This window comes from Notolepis coatsorum (genome assembly GCF_963971535.1).
Source record: "Notolepis coatsorum genome assembly, chromosome: 1".
Taxonomy (NCBI): Eukaryota; Metazoa; Chordata; class Actinopteri; order Aulopiformes; family Paralepididae; genus Notolepis; species Notolepis coatsorum.
In genome coordinates, this window is record NC_140165.1 from 11,379,562 (window position 1) to 11,405,459 (window position 25,898).

Here is a 25,898-nt window from a genome sequence, read left to right on the forward strand (position 1 = left end):
GCGTATGCGTAAAGGTACGGGGACAGCAGCGGGAACGGGGGCAAGGGCACTACGCTGAGTGAGTGACATCACAATCAAAACTCACCCAGGCGTATGCGTAAAGGTACAGGGACAGCAACGGGAACGAAGGCATCGCCACCGGGGCGGCTGGCTGTCCGAGCCGAGGGAGAGAGTGCTGGAACAGTGGCGGTGACGAGGGCATCGTCCACCGGGTAGCCGCTGTCGGAGCCGAGGAACAGAGTGCTGGAACAGTGGCGGTGACGAGGGCATCGTCCACCGGGTAGCCGCTGTCGGAGCCGAGGAACAGAGTGCGCGCCACACCTTGGTGTGCGCGTCGGAACAGGGAGCAGGAACAGTGGCGGTGGCGAGGATGTCGTCCACCGGGTAGCCACTGTCGGAGCCGAGGAACAGAGTGCGCGCCACACCTTGGTGTGCGCGTCGGAACAGGGAGCTGGAACAGTGGCGGTGGCGAGGATGTCGTCCACCGGGTAGCCACTGTCGGAGCCGAGGAACAGAGTGCGCGCCACACCTTGGTGTGCGCGTCGGAACAGGGAGCTGGAACAGTGGCGGTGACGAGGATGTCGTCCACCGGGTAGCCACTGTCGGAGCCGAGGAACAGAGTGGCGCGCCACACCTTGGTGTGCGCGTCAGAACAGAGAGACGCATCGGGGTGCGTCTGCCAGGAGGAGTGTGCCAAGCACGAAGGTCTGGAAGATGCGCGTCGGCGCGCTGAGGTCTGGAGAGCGTGCCAAGCTCGAAGGTCTGGAAGATGCGCGTCAGAGCGCTGGTACGGAGGAGCGTGCCAAGCTCGAAGGTCTGGAAGATGCGCGTCTGTGCGCCGGTACGGAGGAGCGTGCCAAGCTCGAAGGTCTGGAAGATGCGCGTCAGAGCGCTGGTACGGAGGAGCGTGCCAAGCTCGAAGGTCTGGAAGATGCGCGTTGCGCGCTGGTCTGGAGAGCGTGCCAAGCTCGAGCGTCCTTGGAAGATGCGCGTTGCGCGCTGTGGACTGGAGAGCGTCTGCGCTGGTCTGGATGTGCGTCAGGACGACAGCTGCGCGGGGGGTCTGAAGTGGATGACTGGGATGCCTCCCGTGGAAGTCTAGGGAGCGCAGACCAGTCCCACTCTCAGGCAACGGCGACAGCAGGCGAAGGCTGGAGCAAACATCTCGACGCCGGAGAATGGAACAGCATAGGCAGACAGAGGATCTCCCGAAAGAGTCTAGATGTTTAGAGAATATGACTCGGCAAGTATACAACACGACCCCACGCCAAAACGAGGGGAAGCGCCCTGGTATTTAAAGCCCACAGGGGGACTAATTAGCCTGCCACCACAGGTGCGAGAGATAATAGAATATCAAACAGGTGTGGCCACTAAGGGTAAGGAACGAGAGGGTGGGGGCTAGAGAGAGTGAGTAGGGAATTCCTAACAGTAGGCTTAAAGAAGACAGAGAATAGGGAATTAGACAGAGAATAGGGAATTCCTAACAGTAGGCTTAAAGAAGACAGAGAAAAGGTAGTGAGCAGCGGGCAAAACCTCACAGAATCTGGGTTTAACATGATTTGTGGAGCTCCCTCTGGTGTTGTGATCGTGGTATTCACTGACCTTTGGGAAGTATTTTGACATGTACATGGGTACCTACCTTGGTCGTGTAGTGTATCTTGTAGACCAGGCCCATTGCAAGTTGCTGTACTCTGTCGTCTACTCTAAGCCATCCTAGGTTGTCAAAGTGGGCAGGGGTGAGGTGGGTTCTAGGAGTAAGGTCAAGCAGTAGTCTGACCAGTTTGTTTTGAGATGTTTGTAATTTTGGCGTGTTCCTTTAAGAGAGTCATAGTTACCATTGGGGGGCCAGCATCTTAAACTAGCTGGACTCAGTGTCTAAGCGATGTGAGGCAGCATCTTAAACTAGCTGGACTCAGTGTCTTAAGAGATGTGATGCAGCATCTTAAACTAGCTGGACTCAGTGTCTTAAGAGATGTGATGCAGCATCTTAAACTAGCTCGACTCAGTGGTTAAGAGGTGATGCAGCATCTTAAACTAGCTGGACTCAGTGGTTAAGAGGTGATGCAGCATCTTAAACTAGCTGGACTCAGTGGTTAAGAGGTGATGCAGCATCTTAAACTAGCTGGACTCAGTGGTTAAGAGGTGATGCAGCATCTTAAACTAGCTGGACTCAGTGGTTAAGAGGTGATGCAGCATCTTAAACTAGCTGGACTCAGTGGTTAAGAGGTGATGCAGCATCTTAAACTAGCTGGACTCAGTGGTTAAGAGGTGATGCAGCATCTTAAACTATCTGGACTCAGTGGTTAAGAGAGGTGATGCAGCATCTTAAACTAGCTGGACTCAGTGGTTAAGAGGTGATGCAGCATCTTAAACTAGCTGGACTCAGTGGTTAAGAGGTGATGCAGCATCTTAAACTAGCTGGACTCAGTGGTTAAGAGAGGTGATGCAGCATCTTAAACTAGCTGGACTCAGTGGTTAAGAGGTGATGCAGCATCTTAAACTAGCTCGACTCAGTGGTTAAGAGGTGATGCAGCATCTTAAACTAGCTGGACTCAGTGGTTAAGAGGTGATGCAGCATCTTAAACTATCTGGACTCAGTGGTTAAGAGAGGTGATGCAGCACCTTAAACTAGCTGGACTCAGTGGTTAAGAGGTGATGCAGCATCTTAAACTATCTGGACTCAGTGGTTAAGAGAGGTGATGCAGCATCTTAAACTAGCTGGACTCAGTGGTTAAGAGAGGTGATGCAGATGTAAGTAGACTTTTTTTGTTCATATCATGGACGTTCCTTTGCACATTGGAGTTCAGAAAGAACAAGAACAATCTGCTTACATCTAATCTAACTATAAAGGAAGGAATCTCAAGGAATCTGTGTGTCTGTGGCATATCTCATGAACCGCTCATCCGTTCAACTTCACTCTCAGCAGGTGTATTGCTGATGACCCAGGTGAGCGCCGTGTAAAATGTGATGCCATTTGGCCAGATAGTGCCACTATAACAACGAACATCTGCTTACAATGAACTTTACGCATATCTTGAGAACCTTTCATCCAATCGACTTCAGACTCAGCGGGTGAATTGCCAAGGACCCAAGTGAGTGCAGTGTCGAATGTGGTGCCATTTGGCTAGATGGTGGTGCTGTAACAACAAACTTTATATTTAGGCATGTTTGCCTATAGGGGGGAACACAGAGCTGTGTGCTGCAAGCAGCACTTCTAAATAGCAATCATCATGGCAATCCTTACTTCTATTTTTTCATCTACATCATTTCATTGAGCTAATTAAATGGCTGTTGTTTTTCCGGTGAAGTGCCCCTTTAATGTAACCAAACTCAGTCAATTCTTTACGAATAGCAAATGTGTCCGTCCCACAGTTGCTCTTCTGTTATCCCTCTTGGTTCCCTCCCATAGAAATGTTCCATTTCCTCTAACCTGATTGAATGGCAGAGAAAATCCCCCCAGGGCTCTCCTGTCCTCCTTTCTACAGTTATTTCAAGCCCACGGATGATTGGTTTCCTGAATAATTGACCCTCAAATGTATTGGTGGTGGCGCAGGTGGGTGAATGTAAGGTGGGACCTCTCACTCCTGAATTGTTTCTAAAGTGAAATGCATCAGGGGGTCGGAAGGATGACAAAGTGGAAGAATTACGGAAGCAAGACACTGAGCGAGTGAGTGAGGGGAGAGAGAGGAGGAGAGAGAGAGAGAGAGAGAGAGAGGAGGAGGAGAGAGAGAGAGCCGCAGAGGGACAGGGAGGGAGAGTGACAGACAGACAGAAAGAGAGACAGAGAGAGGAAGAGACAGAGAGAGGAAAACACTGATGGTATTGATTTGGGTTTTAGGACACAACTCTGCGGATGCTCTCTTGCAGACGTATAGGACGTATAGGTTTATTACTTCTGGACGGTTTCCGTGTGTATCAGTCACTCTCTTGAGCTCCTCAAGGGAGGCTCTCAGAGGCTCTCCAGCTCCTCTGCAAGTCACACTCGTCGTCCTCACTTAGTCAGGGTGCTCGGACGTCTCGGCCTCTCGGAGAGAGGAACCATGCTCCAGATCTGGCTGGCTCTCCTCCTCTGCCTCCACCTGCTGGCCTCGTTCTGCGGGGCCGAGGAGGGCCTGGAGTTCCCCAACTTCGACGGGAAGGACAGGGTGCTGGACATCAACGAGCGCAACTACAGGAAGGCCCTGAAGAGGTACGACATGCTGTGCCTCTTCTACCACGAGCCGCTGACGACCAACAAGGGCCTGCAGAAACAACTCCAGATGGCCGAGCTGGTACTGGAGGTGAGAGGTGGGGAAATGATCGAGTCGAGTGTTACTTTGTACAAGTGAAGGGGAAGTGTCATAGCAGCATGGGGGGGGGGGGGGGGGGGGGGTAATAATAGGTAGTAATGGTAATAGAACATAGAACAAGGTGCAAGTAGTAATGATAATAGTGATAACGGTAGTAGTAGTGAACGGTAGTGGGTGTCAGCATTCAATAGATGATAGTGACAGTCCTAACAGTGTTTGTTTATTACTAAGAGTCGTATAGTCCTAACAGTGTTTATTATTAAGAGTTAGATAGTCCTAACAGTGTTTATTATTAAGAGTTAGATAGTACTAACACTAACAGTGTTTATTATTAAGAGTTGGATAGTCCTATCAGTGTTTATTATTAAGAGTCGTATAGTCCTAACACTAACAGTGTTTATTATTAAGAGTTGGATAGTCCTATCGGTGCTTATTATTAAGAGTCTGACAGTACTAACAGTGTTTATTATTAAGAGTCAGATAGTCCTAACAGTGTTTATTATTAAGAGTCAGACGGTCCTAACAGTGTTTATTATTAAGAGTCAGACGGTCCTAACAGTGTTTATTATTAAGAGTCAGACAGTCCTAACAGTTCTCAAGTTCACAAGTAGGGTAAGGGGATGGGGGTGAATAGAAAAAAGGGTGAGGGGTATTGATTGAAGAGTCAGATGACTTGTGAGGAAAGTGAGATTGGAGTACATATGGAGGAGAGGGATTTGAGTGAATGTGCAATGCCCCCTAATGCTCTCAATGCAACATTACTCAAAGTAGAGTATGAATTTTCAACATAATCTCTGGTAGCAGGTGTCCCGGCATTCAGATATCTGAATCGAATTAAAAGGTGTTTGCATTTGCTTAAAGGGTATACATCCTGTACAACTTTAGAAAAATATCTATTAGTACATTTTGGTGGACCTCAAACATTAGTTCATTATTTTAGATAACAATGCAATAGAATTAGCCTACTTTATTGTAAATTTGTCATACTGTACCTCGGGCGACAGTGGTAATCCGGAGTGGGAGGTAGAGCAGTTGTCTGGTAATCCGGAGGTTCCCGGTTCGATTCCTGCTCCTCCCGGGCAGCGTGTCGAAGTGTCCTTGAGCAAGACGCTTAACCCCTAACTGCTCCCGATGTGCAGGTTGGCACCTTGCAAACCTCTGCCGTCGGTATGTGAATGTGTGAGCAAATGGGTGAAATGTGAGGAACAAATTGTAAAGCGCTTTGGATAAAAGCTGCTATATAAATGCAGCCATTTACCATTTACATGCTAATTTCATCCAACGCATGTTCACTTGTGTCCCCTGGAGCACTTTGGGGTTCAGTGCCTTGCTCAGGGGCACTTTAGCAGAGAGAGTGGGCAGTAAAGATGTGATACTAACAACCCTACAGTCAGTCGCCAGCTGGTGCCGGATATCAAACCTTTTTTGGTTACTGATTGGCCTTGCTATCTTTAAGCCAAACCACCACCTCATAACATCACTGACATCACTGACGTTCCGTCTCGTCTGGGGACCTACTGTACTGTACTGTACTGTACTGTGGGTTGTTGGTTAAAGGCCCAGTCAGTGATCCAAACATAAACAAATAACTTAAGAAATAGGAATGGAGACATGTTTTCATTCTCTAGTCAATGGACTGAGCTCTTCATACAAGGACTAACACTAGACAACAGCTACATTTACATTTTGTCATTTCAAAATGCGTTTAGAAAATCTTTTTTTCCAGTACAAACATACAAACCAAAACAACACTTGTGAAAAAGAAAACTAAATAAATATAAATAACGTAAATAACATCACCATTCTCTTCCATCCATATTTCACACAGTCACAAAGTCTGTCCTCGTGGGCCTCATCTCCTCCTCATCTCCTCCACCTCTCCTCCTCTCCTCCTCATCTCCTCCACCTCTCCTCCTCCTCTCCTCCTCATCTCCTCCACCTCTCCTCCACTTCTCCTCCTCATCTCTTCCACCTCTCCTCCTCATCTCCTCCACATCTCCTCCACCTCTCCTCCTCATCTCCTCCACATCTCCTCCTCTCCTCCACCTCTCCTCCTCATCTCCTCCACCTCTCCTCCTCATCTCCTCCACCTCTCCTCCTCATCTCTTCCACCTCTCCTCCTCATCTCCTCCACCTCTCCTCCTCATCTTCTCCTCATCTCCTCCTCCTCTCCTCCTCCTCTCCTCCTCCTCTCCTCCTCATCTCCTCCTCATCTCCTCCTCATCTCCTCCTCCACCTCTCCTCCTCTCCTCCTCATCTCCTCCACCTCTCCTCCTCATCTCCTCCTCATCTCCTCCACCTCTCCTCCTCTCCTCCACCTCTCCTCCACCTCTCCTCCACCTCTCCTCCTCATCTCCTCCACCTCTCCTCCACCTCTCCTCCTCATCTCTTCCACCTCTCCTCCTCATCTCCTCCACATCTCCTCCTCTCCTCCTCATCTCCTCCACCTCTCCTCCACCTCTCCTCCTCATCTCCTCCACCTCTCCTCCACCTCTCCTCCTCATCTCTTCCACCTCTCCTCCTCATCTCCTCCACCTCTCCTCCTCATCTCCTCCACATCTCCTCCTCTCCTCCACCTCTCCTCCTCATCTCTTCCACATCTCCTCCACCTCTCCTCCTCATCTCCTCCACATCTCCTCCTCTCCTCCACCTCTCCTCCTCATCTCTTCCACCTCTCCTCCTCATCTCCTCCACCTCTCCTCCTCATCTCCTCCACCTCTCCTCCTCATCTCCTCCACCTCTCCTCCTCATCTCCTCCTCATCTCCTCATCTCCTCCCCATCTCCTCATCTCCTCCACCTCTCCTCCTCCTCTCCTCCTCATCTCCTCCTCATCTCCTCATCTCCTCCACCTCTCCTCCTCCTCTCCTCCTCATCTCCTCCTCATCTCCTCCTCATCTCCTCCACCTCTCCTCCTCATCTCTTCCACCTCTCCTCCTCATCTCCTCCACCTCTCCTCCTCATCTCCTCCACCTCTCCTCCTCATCTCCTCCACCTCTCCTCCTCTCCTCCTCATCTCCTCCTCATCTCCTCCACCTCTCCTCCTCTCCTCCTCATCTCCTCCTCATCTCCTCCTCATCTCCTCCTCATCTCCTCATCTCCTCCTCATCTCCTCCTCATCTCCTCCACCTCTCCTCCCCATCTCCTCCACCTCTCCTCCTCCTCTCCTCCTCATCTCTTCCACCTCTCCTCCTCATCTCCTCCACCTCTCCTCCTCCTCTCCTCCTCATCTCCTCCACATCTCCTCCACCTCTCCTCCTCATCTCCTCCACATCTCCTCCTCTCCTCCACCTCTCCTCCTCATCTCCTCCACCTCTCCTCCTCATCTCCTCCACCTCTCCTCCTCATCTCCTCCACCTCTCCTCCTCATCTCCTCCTCATCTCCTCATCTCCTCCTCATCTCCTCCTCCTCTCCTCCTCATCTCCTCCTCCTCTCCTCCTCATCTCCTCCACCTCTCCTCCTCCTCTCCTCCTCATCTCCTCCTCATCTCCTCCTCCTCTCCTCCTCATCTCCTCCTCATCTCCTCCACCTCTCCTCCTCTCCTCCTCATCTCCTCCTCATCTCCTCCACCTCTCCTCCTCTCCTCCTCATCTCCTCCTCATCTCCTCCTCATCTCCTCCTCATCTCCTCATCTCCTCCTCATCTCCTCCTCATCTCCTCCTCCTCTCCTCCTCATCTCCTCCACCTCTCATCTACCTCTCCTCCTCATCTCTTCCACCTCTCCTCCTCATCTCCTCCACCTCTCCTCCTCATCTCCTCCACCTCTCCTCCTCATCTCCTCCTCCTCTCCTCCACCTCTCCTCCTCATCTCCTCCACCTCTCCTCCTCCTCTCCTCCACCTCTCCTCCTTATCTCCTCCACCTCTCCTCCTCATCTCCTCCACCTCTCCTCCTCATCTCTTCCACCTCTCCTCCTCATCTCTTCCACCTCTCCTCCTCATCTCCTCCACCTCTCCTCCTCCTCGTTTCTCCAGGGCCTCTCTGACTAAAAGCAAACAGCTTTTAAAACCTCATTGGTGGGGGAAATAAAATAATTACGTCTACTGTTGCGCTGTAGCGGGGTGACCCTGAACAACGTAACCCCCCCCCTGCAAGTGTAATCTGTCAGGAAGTGGGTACAGTGTTTCTTTGAAGTCTATAGAAGCACTTCCTTCCAGTAGTGCTGAGTCCAACATAGTCTGGTGGTGACGCACGTCCATATGTCCATAATCATCATCCATATAATCCATTTTGTCTTTTCCATAATATCCAATAGTTCGCGCTAGGCGATCGCGATTGTCGAACGTGTCCTGCTCACTGCTGCTCGCAACGAGTCCCTAGTTGTTTGGGGGCTGTGGGGCTGGCACTAAGCTGGCCCATGCATGTTCATAAGGTAGGCGATACTGACACCTGGCGACATTCGATCGTCATTGCCATTCCAACGTAGGCAGCTGTGCCAGGGAGACTCAGGGAGCTCCGGCCGAGGGTCTAGAACGGGGATCAAAGGAAAAATAGAACGGGGATCAAAGGAAAAATATCAAAGGATCAAAACCCGAGAATTCTCAGGTAATGGCGCTCAACCGTTGGCGGTGAAACCCGACTTATCTCGGGTTTGGCGGTCAATGAGTTAAGATCAAACTCTCCAAGAACACGTAGGCTATTGACCCCACAATGAATGGTATGTGGTACAAAAAAATCACAGATTGGGACTTTAAGTGAAAAGCATTGAATTTCACTGTATAATTCTCAACCTGCTTATAACATCTTCTCTAGATGATGTTACCATTTGGCAAAGCTCTTTAGTGTAACTAAATTACAAACAACGGCAGTTAAGCCAAGAGGTAATAACATTGTTCCCAATCAAAGGCTGATATTTATCAATTATGACATACCCTAGATCTAATCTCAGGGGGAAAAAAACGGGAACCTGTCTCAATAACCTATGGTTTCTACCCCAGGGGGACTGGATGTGCAGTCGCACCACTTTGCTCCTCCGAACTATACCTGTCATGACATGACACTGTATCTGCTGATGCCTCCGGGTGGCAAAACCAGACACTGAATATTTCATTCTGCATCTGTCAGCCCTGATGTATAGATCACCCGTTTATCCAGAAGGCGAGATAGCAGCGCTGCCCTACAAAGGCCAAAAGCGTTAACTTCAGTTACTATAGTAATAATCTTAAACAACCAATGGTACACACCACACTGAAAAGCATGTGCATATCGGTGTGTGTGGAGTGAAGTTGTGGAATAATTTACCCGAATACATCAAACTGAGTAAACATGTGGCACAATTTAAAAAGCAGCTAAAAAGATACACATTAGAGAAATACAGAAATACTAAATTATGTTATATCTAGTCAAATTAATGGAAGAACAAATATAAATGTAAGGGGGTAGGGATCAATAAGCTTAGCTTCCCTCTACTCCTTTTTTGGACATGTCTGCTAACCAAACACATTGCTCTTGACCTTTTGTTTATAATTCCTTTTTCTTTTTTTTATGTTTTTTTTTAATGTTTTTTAATTTGTTGTTATGATTGTTTGGTTTGACGGAATTTATTTGGAGGAAATGGAGAATTACATGTTCAAAAATAAACTTTTCATTCATTCATTCATTCATTCATTCATTCATTCATTCATTCATTCATTCATAGTTTGCCTTTTTTCGGGCGGCACTGATATAGTGGTATTGGTACACACATACACATTTGGGGATACAGATGTAGTGGTATGTCTAGAGGGGTACAGATATGGCGGTGAGAATACACATGTCTTTCTTGCCTTTGTAGGGCAGAGGTACTGTAGGTCGCTGCCGACGCGTAATGCTTAGATTGATGTTGCGTTTTTTTGCCTTTTGCAAACGGATCCCATTATAGCCTGTTATGTGTTCTCCTGTGTGGCTCCTGTAGTCCTGTGGCTCCATCCAGGGATGGTTTCTGGGTCATTCTGTTAATTATAGCTTGTTCTCAAAAACTCTTTTATTGTCTGGCTATGAACCAGGTATGAACTAGTTCTGCGAGCCTGCGAGGGTCTGTCTTACCCCTTTTATGTACTGTATGAGCAGGCATTAAATAAGCGATTTGTTTTATTGTCTCAGATAAATCTAACTACTTAAATAAGCGATTTGTTTTATTGTTTCAGATAAATCGAACTACTTAATGCTGCGTGCAGACATTAATAGGGTAATAGGGTATGCTTTCTGCTGGCTCTGTTTGCCCACCCTGTTATAGTACTTATATGAATAATGTATTATGTAACGGTTGTGATGTCGTCACCTTAAACTTCGATGCCTCGAGGGAGTTTCGAACCCGTGGCCTGCCGCACCACGGGTCGACAGCACAGACCGCTATACCAAGAGGTGAATTCACAGCTTTGCAATGCGTCTATGTGTCTTTTAAGGGAGAGAGTGAGTTTAACCCATAGCACCGCTACTCGCCCCGGTCACTTCACAACATCTGAAGTCCATCGTGACTGCGCCTCGCGGTACCATCCGTTACATATAAAGTTAGAGGATACATTAGGCTATGAAATTAGAGTTGAACACTCAGAAACACAGCGAGCTTGAGCTTCTCCAATGCAGTGGACCTTCTGTGTTTTTTGTTCCTTCCTTCCTGGAGAGACGAAAAGGTTTTTGACACAAACTGCAGCTTCCCTCCAACAGAGCCGCTCCTTGGGGGGTTCTGAGCAAACGCACCTTTGTGATCAAAAGATTTATTGACGAAAACGGCAACCGGCTGCGAACAACAACTCTAACGCCCAAAGCAGGGTCGCTAAGCTACTGTAAACACTGGGAAGGAGGACGTTGGTTTTGGGAGACGGTGTGGGTAGTGGGGACGGATCACGGTGTGGGCATTGTGGGCAGATTATCAAATCATTGTCCAATAGGATCCCTGAACTGAACCATTGTGAGTCCCCTGCTGAACCATTGTGAGTCCCCGCTGAACCATTGTGAGTCCCCGCTGAACCATTGTGAGTCCCTGCTGAACCATTGTGAGTCCCTGCTGAACCAGTGTGAGTCCCTGCTAAACCATTGTGAGTCCCTGCTGAACCATTGTGAGTCCCTGAACTGAACCACTGTGAGTCCCTGAACTGAATCATTGTGAGTCCCTGCTGAACCATTGTGAGTCCCTGAACTGAACCATTGTGAGTTCCTGCTGAAAAGTTGGTAATTAGGTGATGACTGATGTTTTGTGTTCTTGTTCGCCCAGCTGACAGCTCAGGTCCTGGAGGACAAAGACATCGGCTTCGGAATGGTGGATTCTCAGCGGGATTCCAAAGTGGCCAAGAAACTAGGTACGTCTCAACTGTCACACAACAAAAAGGACAGTGTCACGATATCACATTAAAAGAACACGCCGACATTTTGGGAAATTAGCTTACCGTTAGAAAATAGAGAAGATAGATACCAGTTTCCTCTCTGTGCGTTCAGTAGAAAGATATCTGGCTGCACGTTAGCCTAGCTTAGCACAATGAATGGAAGCGGACATGGCCGGTTAGCCTAGGCATTGTCCAACTAACACCTCTCCCGAAGGCTAACCGGCCATGTCCACTTCCATTCATTGTGCTAAGCTAGGCTAACATGCAGCCAGATAGCTTTCTACTGAACGCACAGAGAGGAAACTGGTATCTATCTTCTTGTCTCTCTCTGGAGAAGAATGGTAAGCTAATTTCCCCAAATGTTGGCGTGTTCCTTTAACAGTTTGAGTGTGTCGTATATTCTAAGTCAATACATTAGATTAATCACAGTGCATACAGGTTGCTAACTAGAGGGAAGAAAGACACAGAATGATAGTGATGGTCCTCATCTGACTCCAAAATAGCCAGTAGAGAATAAACGGTGCAGTCAGACGACAAGAGTTCTATAGTTCAACTCAAATTATTTATTGCAGCGGGGCTCAAAGAGAATAAAAGGTTGTTTACATACAGGGATTATTTCACATCAAACAGGCTGTACAAAAGGATTGTTGAGGTGTGTATCATTAGAGCCCATTCACAGTGGCTTTCTCACATCAAACAAGTCTGTACATATAACAATAGTCCTTTTACATCAATGAAATAGAATATACCTTTGCCATCACATAGTTAAACCTGGTCTAAGATACATTTACACTATATCACAACAAACAGTGATCTCATGGTCCACTTACGTCATGGCAAACAGCATATTCTGTGGAGCAGGGAGGCCAGAACCCCCTGGGGTTTCGGGTATCTGTCTGGCCTTCCCTCTCTAACAATGCGTTCTCATCTATATACTCTGGCATCAACCAATAATAGCACGTCCATATATTAAATTGGTCCAATCCGGTTGTCTTGATTCTACCAACAGGCGTTTCCTCTGTTGGGGCGGTCTGGTCCTTGCACAATGGGGGTTGGTTTCTGCAGCCCCAGGGGGGTCCTATGGCCCCCTCCTTTTGGGCTGTGGCTTCTTGATGAGTTAACAGTTTTAACACTAGAACCTTTAGTTTTAATGTAATGAGTTACATATATATTCAGCATTAACCCAATGTGGCGTTGTCTATATTTTAATACCAAATTGCCTATATGAAATATCACAAGCCTGCTTTTGCCAGACTGAATCGTTATAATATAACTATGATAAATATACCAGGATTTATAACAAGAGTGAAATAACACTATTACTTTCATAACCAGGTGACATTCTAAATGACATTCAAATATTCTTTTATCTAATAAGTCAGTTACCTTTTAATATGATATTGTTTGAATTTGTTCCAGTCTAACATACTATCAGAGCCAGTTATCTGGTCTCTGCTGTCGCTGCTGAAATCTGCTAACAGTTGGGTGTGACTTTTCAATTCCTTTGTTCTAGTTTTGAGTACATCTGTTAGTGGGGGTTGAAATGACTGTTCCTGCTGTTATCTGATGCAACTGTCTCTAGAATGGTTCCTCATTTAGCCCTGCAAACCACTCTGCTGCTAAAAAGTATACAAGGCATTTGCATATAGTTTCTATAAACAGACATATTTGGTTATGAAATCCCAGTCAAGGGTACCACAAGTGACATAGCGATAACATCGCATTTATTAAAAACGTGACTTCCTCCTCCTCTTAGCGTTAGTCAAAAAGCCTGTCTTGCCTTGTGTATGTCGACGCAGGTCTGCAGGAACTGGGCAGTCTGTACGTCTTCAAGGACGACCGTGTCATTGAGTTCGACGGGGAGCTGTCAGCGGACACGCTGGTGGAGTTCCTCCTGGACGTGAGTGGAGCGGGAACCCAATCAATAACCATGCGACTCACTCGGCCAATCGATCGGGCGATGTAATCGGCCAATCTTTAAAGCCATGTTTCCCCACATGCGAAACATGTTATCTAGTGCTTAGAGATGGAGAAAAAAGCATACTGGTGGTAACAAACGACCGCAGTCTTGGTCGAGTAAGACCGAGCTGATTTATTTATTGATGAGCTAAGTAGGGGAGGTGATTCTGCGGTTGGCGGGGCTCCTCTCCTCGCTGCGTGCCCTCCAGGCCGGGGGGGGGGGGGGGGGGGGGCAGGGACACCTTCGCACGGCACTGTACATCCCGGAGGCCGTTAGTGAACAGACTGCTTGTAAGTGATGTAATGTGCGGTAACGCAGCGAGCCGCCGCGAGGATCAGGCGTCTCGTTTCTCCAGGGCCTCTCTGACTAAAAGCAAACAGCTTTTAAAACCTCACCGGTGGGGGAAATAAAATAATTACGTCTACTGTTGCGCTTTAGCGGGGTGACCCTGAACAACGTAAAATCACCCCCTGCAAGTGTAATCTGTCAGGAAGTGGGTACAGTGTTTCTTTGAAGTCTATAGAAGCCGCGTTCCTTCCTCTTGTTACCGCTCAACCCGCCGCCCCTCCCCCTCCCCCCCCCACCCTCCCTCCTCCCCCCTCCCCTACAGGTGCTGGAGGACCCGGTGGAGCTCATCAGTAACGCCATGGAGCTACGCGCCTTCGAGAGGATGGAGGAAGACATTCGCCTCATCGGATACTTCAAAGGAGAGGACTCCTGTTAGTCAGGGGGGGGAGGGGGGGAAGTGGAGTCCACCTCGTATCCTGGGGGAGAGAGAGGGAGGGAGGGAGAGGGAGAGAAAGAGAGATAGAGAAAGAAAGAAAAAGAGAGAGAGAGAGAGAGAGAGAGAGAGAGGAGAGAGAGAGAGAGAGAGAGAGAGAGAGAGAGGGGTAAGGTGTTTGAGGCTAGAATGTAGTAAAGCTAATTTTGTCAATTGTCCTCACAAGTATACTAATATACAAGAATGTGTGTGCGACTGTGCATGCATACACAGATGTGCATTGACATTTTTGTGTGTGTGTACAAACTCATCTGGACCTGCTCATGTCTAGGTGAGGGAAAGAATGAACTCCCAAACTGGCCTGGGGTCAGTGGTGTGAAGCCCACACACCAAAGAACACGATCCTCGTTTCACTGTTAACCCTTTCAGGTGTGCGATCATCTCACATGTGACGATTGGAATTTTGAGAATCAAACATTCGGACGATGATGTCACAGTGGCTGCTGCTGGTCATTGAAAGCTATAGAGTGGTCGAAATCTAAGTCAGAAATCGCCTGAAAGGGTTAAGATAAGATAAGATATTCCTTTATTGATCCCCTTGTGGAAATTCAGGCATCATAGCAGCATGGGGGGGGGGGTACAGGTAGTAGAAGACATGATACAGGGCATATTACAGTGGAGAAGTAAAAATAAAAATAGAATAAAAATGTAAATAGGCAGTGTAAACATATAACAATATAATTAGTTATACTATATATATAAAATATAATAACTAATATCTAATATAATATAATATAAAAATGCTAAATGCTAACAGTAAATTTCGCTGAGTAAATTTTACTCAAACTGAGTACATTTTACTCAAACTGAGTAAAATCTTACTCACTTGGGCTCAAATGGACTCAGTTTGAGTAAAATTTACTCTGCAAAATTTACTGTGATATGCTCTGATAAAGTAAGTATACAGTATACACATAAGCATACATACTTCATACCTTATATATTGTCCGTCCGTTACACACACCTGAAAGGGTTACATCCACCTGAAAGGGTTGGGCCCTCACTTGAATCAGGGCAGACTAAACCCCTTTAAGCTGCAGGGCCGCGCCCTCTTGCCCAGAGGTCCATGTCTGCTCCCAGAGGCCTCCCCAGATGATAAAGACAGCTAGAGGCTATAAAAGAGGTGGATCCCCATTAAGCTATAGCTGCTAAAAAGAGTGCCTCGGTTCCAGGCTACGTGGCACTCTCCCAGTCTCAGGAGGCCCTTTTAAATAGCTTCTAGTTCTCTACTAATCAGGAGAGAGAGCAACAGTATCTCTGTCAGTATGACAGTGGCCCGACACTTCATTATGGAGCCTATATACTTCTGTCTGGAGATAGAGTCTTCTTCGGCCGTGACCTTGTTGGCAGCACGGCCAGGAGGATCGATGTATGATTGTATATAGAACTGGATCTGGTAATTTTGTTTCCAAGCGACGAGAGATTCTGTTACCTTGGAGCGGAAGAAAGAATCATGACGGGACGCCTGAATTCTTTTACTAACGGATTTCCAGTTCCGCGTTCGCGTTCTGCGCTCTGATTGGCCACTGACGTTTCTGGTGCGATCTGATTGGCCACTGCACTGACGTTTCTGGTCATGTGACATGTGCGCCCAATCGCGTGACGCGCCCATTTCCGCCTCGACCAGCAGCAAACTACCTAACGCCTAGTTTATCACTGGTTTATCACTGGTTAACAAGGTTAGAGTTTGGAATCAGGGCTGGTGTTCTATCGCCCTGCTCTAAGACAAACTCTAACCTTAACCAACTTCGAAAGAGTGCCTAAGCTTAACCGGTGGCAGAACTTGCCGCCACACGATTGGCGCGACCAGAAACGTCAGTGGCCAATCAGAGCGCAGAACGCGAACGCGGAACTGGAAATCCGTTAGTAAAAGAATTCAGGCTGATGGGACATTGAATGAATTGTCTGGGCGGGAGTCTGAATGACTTGCCTACTTGTAGACCAGGGAGAGATGAGACCTGGATAAGAACATTGACCCTCAAAAAAACGTCAATCTGTTTTACTTCCTTTCTCAATCTTTGGTGTTCTTTCTCTCCGTCTCTCTCACTCTTTCCCTCTCCTCTCTCACTCTCTTCCCCTCTGCTCTCTCCCTCTTTCAGACTATAAAGCCTTTCAAGAGGCCTCTGAGCGTTTTCAGCCCTACATCAAGTTCTTCGCCACGTTCGACAAAGCCGTAAGTCCTCCTCGCAATCTAAATCTAAAAAAGCCATAACAATCTGAATGTGGTGCCTAAATCGATTAATCCAAATTTAAAGGAACACGCCGACATTATGGGAAATGCGCTACCAATAGATACCAATTTCCTCTCTGTGCGTTCAGTAGAAAGCTATCCGGCTGCAAGCTAGCCTAGCTTAGCACAAATCAATGGAAGCGGATATGGATCAGCTAGCCTATCTTAAAACTCTGGAAGAGGTATTTTTGACCAACTGCTAGGCTACCTGGTCCGTATCCACTTCCATTCATTGGTCTGTATACTATCTACCTCCATAAGATGGGAGCCATCTTTATTTCTCAAATGCACCTGTTTATAAAGAGGGGGGATACAACCTCAGAGGACCATTGAACTTCAAAAAACCTGTGATGAAAACAAACCTGAAAATAATGTGGATCTCCTCTTACAGAGCCACCCTGTGGAATGGAGAGGATGAACTAAAATATTGTGAAAACATAAATCAATTCAAATCAAGACTAAAAAAATCTATTTTCGATAGGTACAGAAGGGAAGAAGAGCTTTAATTGCATTTAATTAATAAAAAAAATACATATGCCATACCCCTAGGTCCAAGTTCAATCGTGCCGCCTAACATGTCGAGGCAACCCCCGGTTCCGCGCAGTAATATGCCGGGCGAAATACGAATGGTACTATTTGTTCATAGCGCATATATATATGGCGCTCGTAAAGTAGAACTTTCTTTTAGTCCAGCTCTTTACCCTCCAACAGAGTGACAGACGCAAAAGCCTCCCCACGACGCACGTGCGGTGTAGTAAGGCCTACTTGGCCCAGAATAGGCATCGAGATATCGTGTAGATTAATAGTTGAATGGTCATAGTTTGGCACCATACCGTCGAGTTGGACGTATTCTATTAAGCTAATAATAGTCTATTTATGTATGGTGCATCGTTCGGTTAGAGTCCTACAGTTATCAGTACCCCCATCGTTCCTGACGTTATCTGGACGCTTAACCAGGCTGGTCAGACCCCTAGTGGTGATTGCATCCGAGGAGCTCCGGGTCAAGAGCGACTGGACCTGTATATTGGATTACTCTACCCAGACGACGGCGAGCCTTCCACGGCTCTTGGATTATGCTTTGTGTGCTTTGATTATTCCATGGATAAAGGCCAACACTGCCGAGTGTTGGAATTACCCCCCGGAGAGGACTACAGGTGAGGCGGCGCTCTACACGTGAGGTCGCACCACGTCTCTCCGTTGTGGACCGGCAGATACCGTTCCACAGAGGGTCCAGCTGTATTCGTCTGCGGCCCGAGGTTCTGTGGGCACCGTGTCCAAGACTTTGGATTCTCCCAAGACACCGTCGGCCAGATGGGATACCGCCAGCGGCTTCTCTAACCCCCCCCTCCTACTGTCTTACAACCAGCGGGACCCCCCCCCCCCTTAGTGTATCCAGCTATAATCATTTAAGTACCATCGCTATCGTTTCCTAAATATTCCAGGTTGTATACTTACTCCCTGCGCAACCAGAGATTGGACATTCAATGTTGATTTACCTACGAATACTCATTTGCCATAAAAGTGCATATTCCATATTTCAAATCATAAATGTAATTAAGTGAATGTTGTATACACCTTTTGCTGTATTAAATATTCGATTTGGTACATTTGTGTTGGTTCGTTTCATCAGGTGGGAAAGTGTTCATCATACTTATATCTTGTACTGGGTGGCCAGAAGTTAAAGTACATGAGGTAGTGGTATTAAATATCATATCTAACAATACAGTCAGGGAATTGTACCCCTCAGTTACAGTATGTACTATGTATGTAAATGTAAAACAAACAAAAAAACTTCAGGGGTAGGGCCCGACAAGCCTAGTGCTTCTCCCTAGCCCTTTTCGGACAATTGGACAATGCTGCAATAGCAGCTGGTAAAACTTTATAGATTTATGGAATGACCATTGGTACATGTGTCCAAAATCCGAAATAAACTATTACTGGACTGAACTGGACTGTTTATAGGAAACCAACGCCTGTGCCAGAGCCTTTACAGTCATGGATTACATCTTTAACCTGGTCTTCTCTGTGTGTATGTGTGTATGTGTGTGTGTGTGCGTGTGTGTGTGCGTGTGTGTGTGTGTGTGTGTGTGTGTGTGTGTGTGTGTGTGTGTGTGTGTGCGGTGCAGGTAGCGAAGCAGCTCTCCCTGAAGATGAACGAGGTGAACTTCTACGAACCCTTCATGGAGGAGCCGGCCGTCCTCCCTGGCAGACCCCTGTCAGAGATGGACATCGTGGACTACGTCAACCAACACAGGAGGTGGGTTTGATGTTACCCCTAACCCTTTCACTACCACACTACAGAAGGTTAACCCTTTCACTACCACACTACAGACAACTGCCTGTAGTGTGGTCGTGAAAGGGTTAACCTTCTGTAGTGTGGTTGTGAAAGGGTTAACCATCTGTAGTGTGGTTGTGAAAGGGTTAACCCTTTGTCATGTGGCAGCGAAAGGGTTAACCTTCTGTATTGTCGCAGTGAAAGGGTTAACCCTTTGGTAGTGTGGTAGTGAAAGGGTTAGAGGAGTGTCATATATCGGTCTATCCAAACAGCACTTTTTTATATAAATATTGGAAGTAGGACTTATTAGCAGTTGTGAGCAGTGCTAGTGGGCCGAATACCTGAAAAATCCTATTAGTTCTTTGCTTAGGAAGTTGCTTGGTACTGTCTGTGGGTGCTGTTTTTTATGCTTTGTTGCCCATTGACTTCCACTAGCATAGCTAAGAGATGAATCTATCAATTGTCACGTCCAATATCTCAGACTAAACCAACACACTGGTGTAAGTATAGTTTCTGGACTGAGACTCATGAAGGCTTCCAAATGGTGGTAATATGATATTTTACTGTTGATCAACCCTGGTGCCCCTTTAACCCTTCCACTACCACACTACAGACGGTTAACCGTCTGTAGTGTGGCAGTGAAAGGGGTAACCTTATGTTGTGTGGTTGTGAAAAGGTTAACCATTTGCCGTGCGGCAGTGAAAGGATTAACCTTCTGTATTGTCACAGTGAAAGGGTTAACCCTATGGCAGTGAAAGGGTTAAGCATTTTGGCACAGCTGAAGGTGACGTGTTCGTTTCAGGGCCACTCTGAGGAAGTTACGTGCGGAGAACATGTTTGAGACGTGGGTGAGTGTCTTCCAGTCTTTAACATAGCAGACACGCATGGGCGTGTTTATTAGCCAACACAGACTCCACCATACTTGACATTTTCCTGGACACTTTAAAATGTTTACAGTTCTCACAATCTTCCTGGACACTTTACACTTTAAATGTTTACACTTTACACTTGACATTTTTATACTTATTACTGTACATTTTACTGTATATTTTTGTCTGTATGGTTTATATTTAAGATTTTAGAATGTATATACATACCAGAATGCATATCCCGGACCGTATTTTATTCTTTATTCTATTTTATTCTTATTTTTAATATTATTATATTCTTATTCTTATTTTAGTCCTATTGACTACCTAAATGTTTATTGTTCAATGTGAGCGATTTGTAGTGCCGAATTTCCCTCGGGATTAATAAAGGATTTCTATTATATTCTATCCTATTCTATTCTATACTGTCCTCATTCCTAGGAGGATGACATGGATGGGATACATATTGTCGCCTTCGCCGAGGAAGAGGATCCAGGTATGTTGCTTTTTTGGTTTACCTTTAAAGGTGCTTTAGTATTAATCATCTTTGTTTTTTAAACATAATATAACCACAGAGCTTTTAGAAAGGTGCAAAATAAAAGTATTGCTTTTCCCCCCCAAAATAATGATAGATTCATTCATTTATCTTTAAATAAAATTTGGCAGGTCCAAAATGAATGTTGTCGTTTTACATGTTGCGTGCATGTATCCCCTCCCTACTTCCCATTTCCCCACGTGGAATGCATTCGATTGGATAAATGACATGCTGGGGCTCTAGTGCGACATCTAATGGCTGAATGTTATCTATAGCACCCTTAAAGTTGCACTCAGTAAAATGGTATATACACGCAATTACAGTACGTGGAATAAACAGGTCATTTAACCTCTTACGCCCGGAGCCCTATTTATTGAAAATCCGCATAAAATACATACCTAAGTAAATATAATATTGCTCCACTTCTACAAGGTCCATTTGCATATTCTTGGCGTCTATGGACCTCAGTGAATGTATTCCCAGTGTCAGACATATTGTGTCTATTACTAGGCTTGCTTAAATTGTGATGAAACAAAGGAGAATAGGAATTATGATTTTTCTTTGCATCTTTGACAGTGAATAACACCATGCTAAAAATGACCAGACATGAAAAACTGCCACTGATCTCGTTCAGTACCCTCTTGAGATCATGTGTAAAAATTAATAAAGGGAAGATGATTAAACAGAAGGTTTTGTAGATACAGTACTGAATTATCCCATCCGGACCAATGCAATTTGAAAAATTATTATAGAATATAGAATAGCAGGCTTATAAATTACCTTATTATAGCCAATTCACACATTTATGGATTGTGCCAAATCTTATATTTCAATTTGGATTTAGTATCACCAGGCGTGCATAAGAACAGATAATGAAATCTACTGTACTCATTATTAGTATCTACTGATGCCACCATTTTGAAACTAATTTCAAATCTGATTGTTGCTACATGCTAGAAATAGGGGAGACAAACGAACTGCGCTCCCATATATGCCAATAACGTTAAGTTTTGTGGTTTATTATCCAGAGTAATAAGAGATATTAAAAAAAATCATACAGAAGTAATTAGCTTGAAGCCCCATAGAGGCCTTTGGGAAGTGTCGTTCGGAAAAATTCCAACGCTCATCGAAAGCTCTCGGTGTCCTCTTCAAAAATAACTACAATAACTACAACTACGTTAAATTTGTCCAAAATGGTCGACCTTCGCGACCAAAACAATAGAAAAACTAAAATCTATCTAATAACACTTTAACCTATTGGTAAACTAACGTATTGATGATAATATACATTATAATGTTGTGACATGGTTATGATGTTTGTACTTGAATACGTTTGAAAAATAAAACGATACTTTTGTCAGACAGTCTAGACTAGAGTGACAGATTGATTTATGACGTGATGTCATTTGCGGTCTGCCAATGGACCGCACGGGTGGAAGAGGTTAACGTCTATGCTGTCCTCAATAAAAAAGAAACGATGGAAAATGTTACCGAGTTGAATCTCGACGAGCTCTGCTTCATTGTCTGCAGATGGCTTTGAGTTTCTGGAGATCCTGAAAGACGTGGCCCGAGAGAACACCAACAACCCTGAGCTCAGCATCGTGTGGATCGACCCTGACGACTTCCCTCTGGTGCCGCGTCACTTCCTTTGTGTCGTACTGTACTGTATATAGGGACTGAGCTTAAAGGACTACCAGTTTCCTCTCTGTGCGTTCAGTAGAAAGCTATCTGGCTGCACGTTTGCCTAGCTTAGCACAATGAATGGCAAGCGGACAGTGGCGGTTAGTTAGTTGGACAATGCCTAGGCACTGTCCGCTTCCATTCATTGTGCTAAGCTAGGCTAACGTGCAGCTTTCTACTGAACGCACAGAGAGGACACTGGTATCTATCTTCTTGTCTCTCTCTGGAGAAGACGATAAGCTAATTTCCCCAAATGTTGGCGTGTTCCTTTAAATGGATAGTTCAGATTTTTGGACATTAAGTGGTATGGAACATTTGCTAGTAGTGTCGATGGCGCGATGCCGTTTGCTTACTCACCGAGTTCAGCGGTCAAAGTTCTGGCCCGCTTCCCGGTTTCCGAGTGAACTGGGAAGCGTCGGACAGGCAAACAATTCGGTTACCTGTTCTCAATAGCACACCGCCGGCCTTAAGCATTTCCTATGCTTTAGTTTAGAGCAACGCAATGCATTGGAATTTGTCCCAGTGTGACATAGTCACTAGCTACTTGCTGGGCCTTGTTCCGACCAACATGAATCAAGCATGTTGAGGAAATGCTCAAAGCTTGTTGTTTTCAAATCAATCACTTCCTGACATTAAAGGTGCACTTTGCCAAAAAACTATGCAGATTTATTTAGCATATAATCTCTCACACTCACACACACACACACACACACACACACACACACACACACACACACACACACACACACACACACACACACACACACACACACACACACACACACACACACACACACACACACACACACACACACACACACACACACACACACACACACACACACACACTTGAAATAACTACCATCACATGAGGACCAACATCTGTAGTATTTTATTCCACAGGAGGGTAATTTTCATGGCGTTCGAACTTCGACTGATGCTTAAAGGGACACTTCACCAAAAACAATGCTGATTATATTTTGCACGTAATTTACACATCCAAAAACACTAAACAGTTTTGCACACATTCATTCAATTTGACAGTTATTGAGAGTAAATGAGTTTGAATATGGCCACCTTGTGTTAAAAAAAAAGCAATACCTTGTCTTATAGGGACTGCTGCCTTATCATTTAATTGAGCTGTAATCAACACAACACAAGGATTCAATGCCCTCGAAATCACTGGTGGCCACATTCAAACTCATTTACTCTCAGTAACTGTCAAACTAAATGAATGTGTGCAAAACTGTTTAGAGTTTTTGGATGTGTGTGAGATTATGTGCAAAATAAATCAGCATTGTTCTTTAGTGAAGTGCCCCTTTTAATACACTGTACATGTCTGAAGGACATAGAGAAATGTTACCGACAAACTTAAATACAGAGACAATATATTGGCCTTTTATGAGTGTGCAAACCACCAGGTTCTCCACGGACATCCAGCAGCCTAAAACAGTGTCACACTGCGAATCAGGTATTCTGAAATAATGAAACAGGAGATAAAAGACAGCCGGAATACTCACGTTAAATTAATACAGGTTTATTGGAAAAGAAAATATATATATACAGTACGCCCGTACGGACGGACTTTCAGTCTGTCAGAGACGTGCATATCACAGGTCTGTCAGAGTGAAAGTAACAAAAAGCAAAAGTGTCATGTGTTTTAACACAGTGGAATAGAGACGCCTCCTTCGATGCATTCTTGGGAGGCTCCAAAAAGGGCTTCTAGCCGGCGCTGACCTTGACAAACTTATCAGGCCAGATGAATGGGTGCCCTGTCTTTAAACAGAAATCATGACTTCACAAAGAGAGAAGGGGGAGGAGGAGGAGGAGGTGGAGGAGGAGGAGGTGGAGGTGGAGGAGGAGAAGGAGGAGGAGGAGGTGGAGGGGTGGAGGAGGAGGAGGAGGAGGGGAGGGAGGATGTGAAATTACCCTTCACACTACTTTGATATTAATAATAATATTCTAGACCTGAGCCACAACCAAACCAATCGGAGGTGTCTGTCTCTTCTCTCCAGCTGACCACCTACTGGGAGAAGACCTTCAAGGTGGACCTGTTCAGACCTCAGATCGGGATCGTCAACGTCACGGACGTAAGTCAAAGTTAAAGGGACAGTTGTGATTTTTGGAACTCTAGCCCTATACTTACTGATGATGTTTTCGATCGGTGGAGTTCCTTTCTCAGCACAATCCATGCTGTTCCTCATACTAGCTCCGGCTAGTTAGCCACAAATGAATTGCAAAGTAAATGGGGTCAAGTTGTACAAGCTGACAGACACAAAGTAGATTTCAGTTACCTCCAGGCATCTTGTAAAGACAGGAGCTTGACCCCATTGACTTGTCATTGGTTTGGGGCTAACTATAGCCAGAGCTAGCATGAGCAGCAACATGGACTGTAGTGAGACTCTATACCAGGGGTAGGCAACCCTAGGCACGCGTTATATATATTATATATAATATATATATTATAATTTTTTATTTTATTTTTTTGCTTTGAAATATTATAGTGAAATATTTTACACTGTTGTCGCATTTATTTTGTTGAAATCCTCCCACAGGTTCTTTTTACTACCACATATTTAATTGAGACCCTTTATTTGTTTATTATTTCAATTTAGCTGGAAATACATTGCTACATCATTCAGTAAAATTTGCAGAGCCTTATAACAAAAACATTATTACGGTCACCATTGTGACCAGTGGGATTAATCAACCAATTTTATTATTTATTTTTCTATTTCATTGAACATTGCACATGTTACTCAAAATGTGAGTATTACCAAGTCAACTTGTGTTCTTAAAACAATGACAATAAACATAGTTTTATTAGGTTGAAATAATGTGGTTGTGTACTTATTTTTCTGTTAACTTATTATGGATTGAAAACTGAAAACCTTAATGCACAGTAACTGAACTTTTTAAGTTCTGGTAACTTATTATTATTTATTTTTTTACAGTGTAGTCTTGCGATCAATCAAAACTTATTTACACAATATACCTCACATTCACCCTCCATTCACATCCTGGTGTTCTCCTGGTGTTCTCCATTAGGCCTGTAGGTGGAGCTATGACAGCACACATACAGTACACACACCGATGGTGTGTGATGTGTCCAAAAATGAATGGGCAAATGTGAGTGAAATGGTCGCACTGTATGCAGCTGTTTGTCTGCATTGCACCCCCCCCCCCCCAACTCAGATTTAGGGTTGATACAACCATCATAATAATATTGTTAATAATAACAATAACAAGAATGATGTAATAATGTAAAAATTATCATTAAAAAGACCTGATTATGAGAAAAAAATATTACGATGCATGGAATATTGTTGAGGCACACTAGTTACAACTATATTTCAAACAGGCACTCCATGTCAAAAAGGTTGCTGACCCCTGCTCTATACCGATTAACAGCATCATTGGTAAGTAGGAAATAGGGCTAGGTTTCCAAAAGCCAGAACTATCCCTTTAATCTTAAAACACAATTGAAACGGGGCGCCAGGGTGGCGCACCACGTACAGCGCTGCAGTGCAACGCGGCCGTCCCGGGTTTGACTCCCGGACCCGGCGACCTTTGCCGAATGTCTTCCCCTTCTATCTCCCATTCTTCCTCTCTCTCTCTCTCTCTGCCGGACTACCTGGAGAAAAACAATACAAATCTACAAAAAAATAAATAAAAATAAAAAAATAAACACAATTGAAACATTAGCCTCTGATATTTGATATTTCAAATAAAAATGTCAACTTCTGCTTTTTTCTTTTTTTTAGGCGGACAGCGTATGGTTGGACATGTCCAACGACGAAGACCTGCCCACGGCAGAGGAGCTGGAGGACTGGATAGAAGACGTTCTGTCCGGGAAGGTCAACACGGAGGACGACGATGAGTCTGACGGGAACCAGGGCGACCCTGACCGCCACGACACAGACGATGACAATGACCGCTATGACCGCGACGAAGACGATGAGAGCGAGGATAGCGATTAA

General features: G+C 45.5%; 1 protein-coding gene across 1 annotated transcript; it reads left to right on the plus strand.

Moving 5' to 3' along the window:
* Positions 1–4,040: 4,040 nt before the first annotated feature.
* LOC311230153 (calsequestrin-2-like) lies at positions 4,041–25,898 on the plus strand (the record flags this gene model as incomplete). Its single annotated transcript, XM_084316339.1, has 11 exons — positions 4,041–4,280; positions 11,480–11,564; positions 13,388–13,488; positions 14,159–14,267; positions 16,429–16,502; positions 18,686–18,816; positions 19,637–19,682; positions 20,145–20,199; positions 21,769–21,869; positions 23,934–24,008; positions 25,683–25,898. The coding sequence occupies 11 exons, from the start codon at positions 4,041–4,043 to the stop codon at positions 25,896–25,898; spliced, it is 1,233 nt and encodes a 410-aa protein (XP_084172465.1).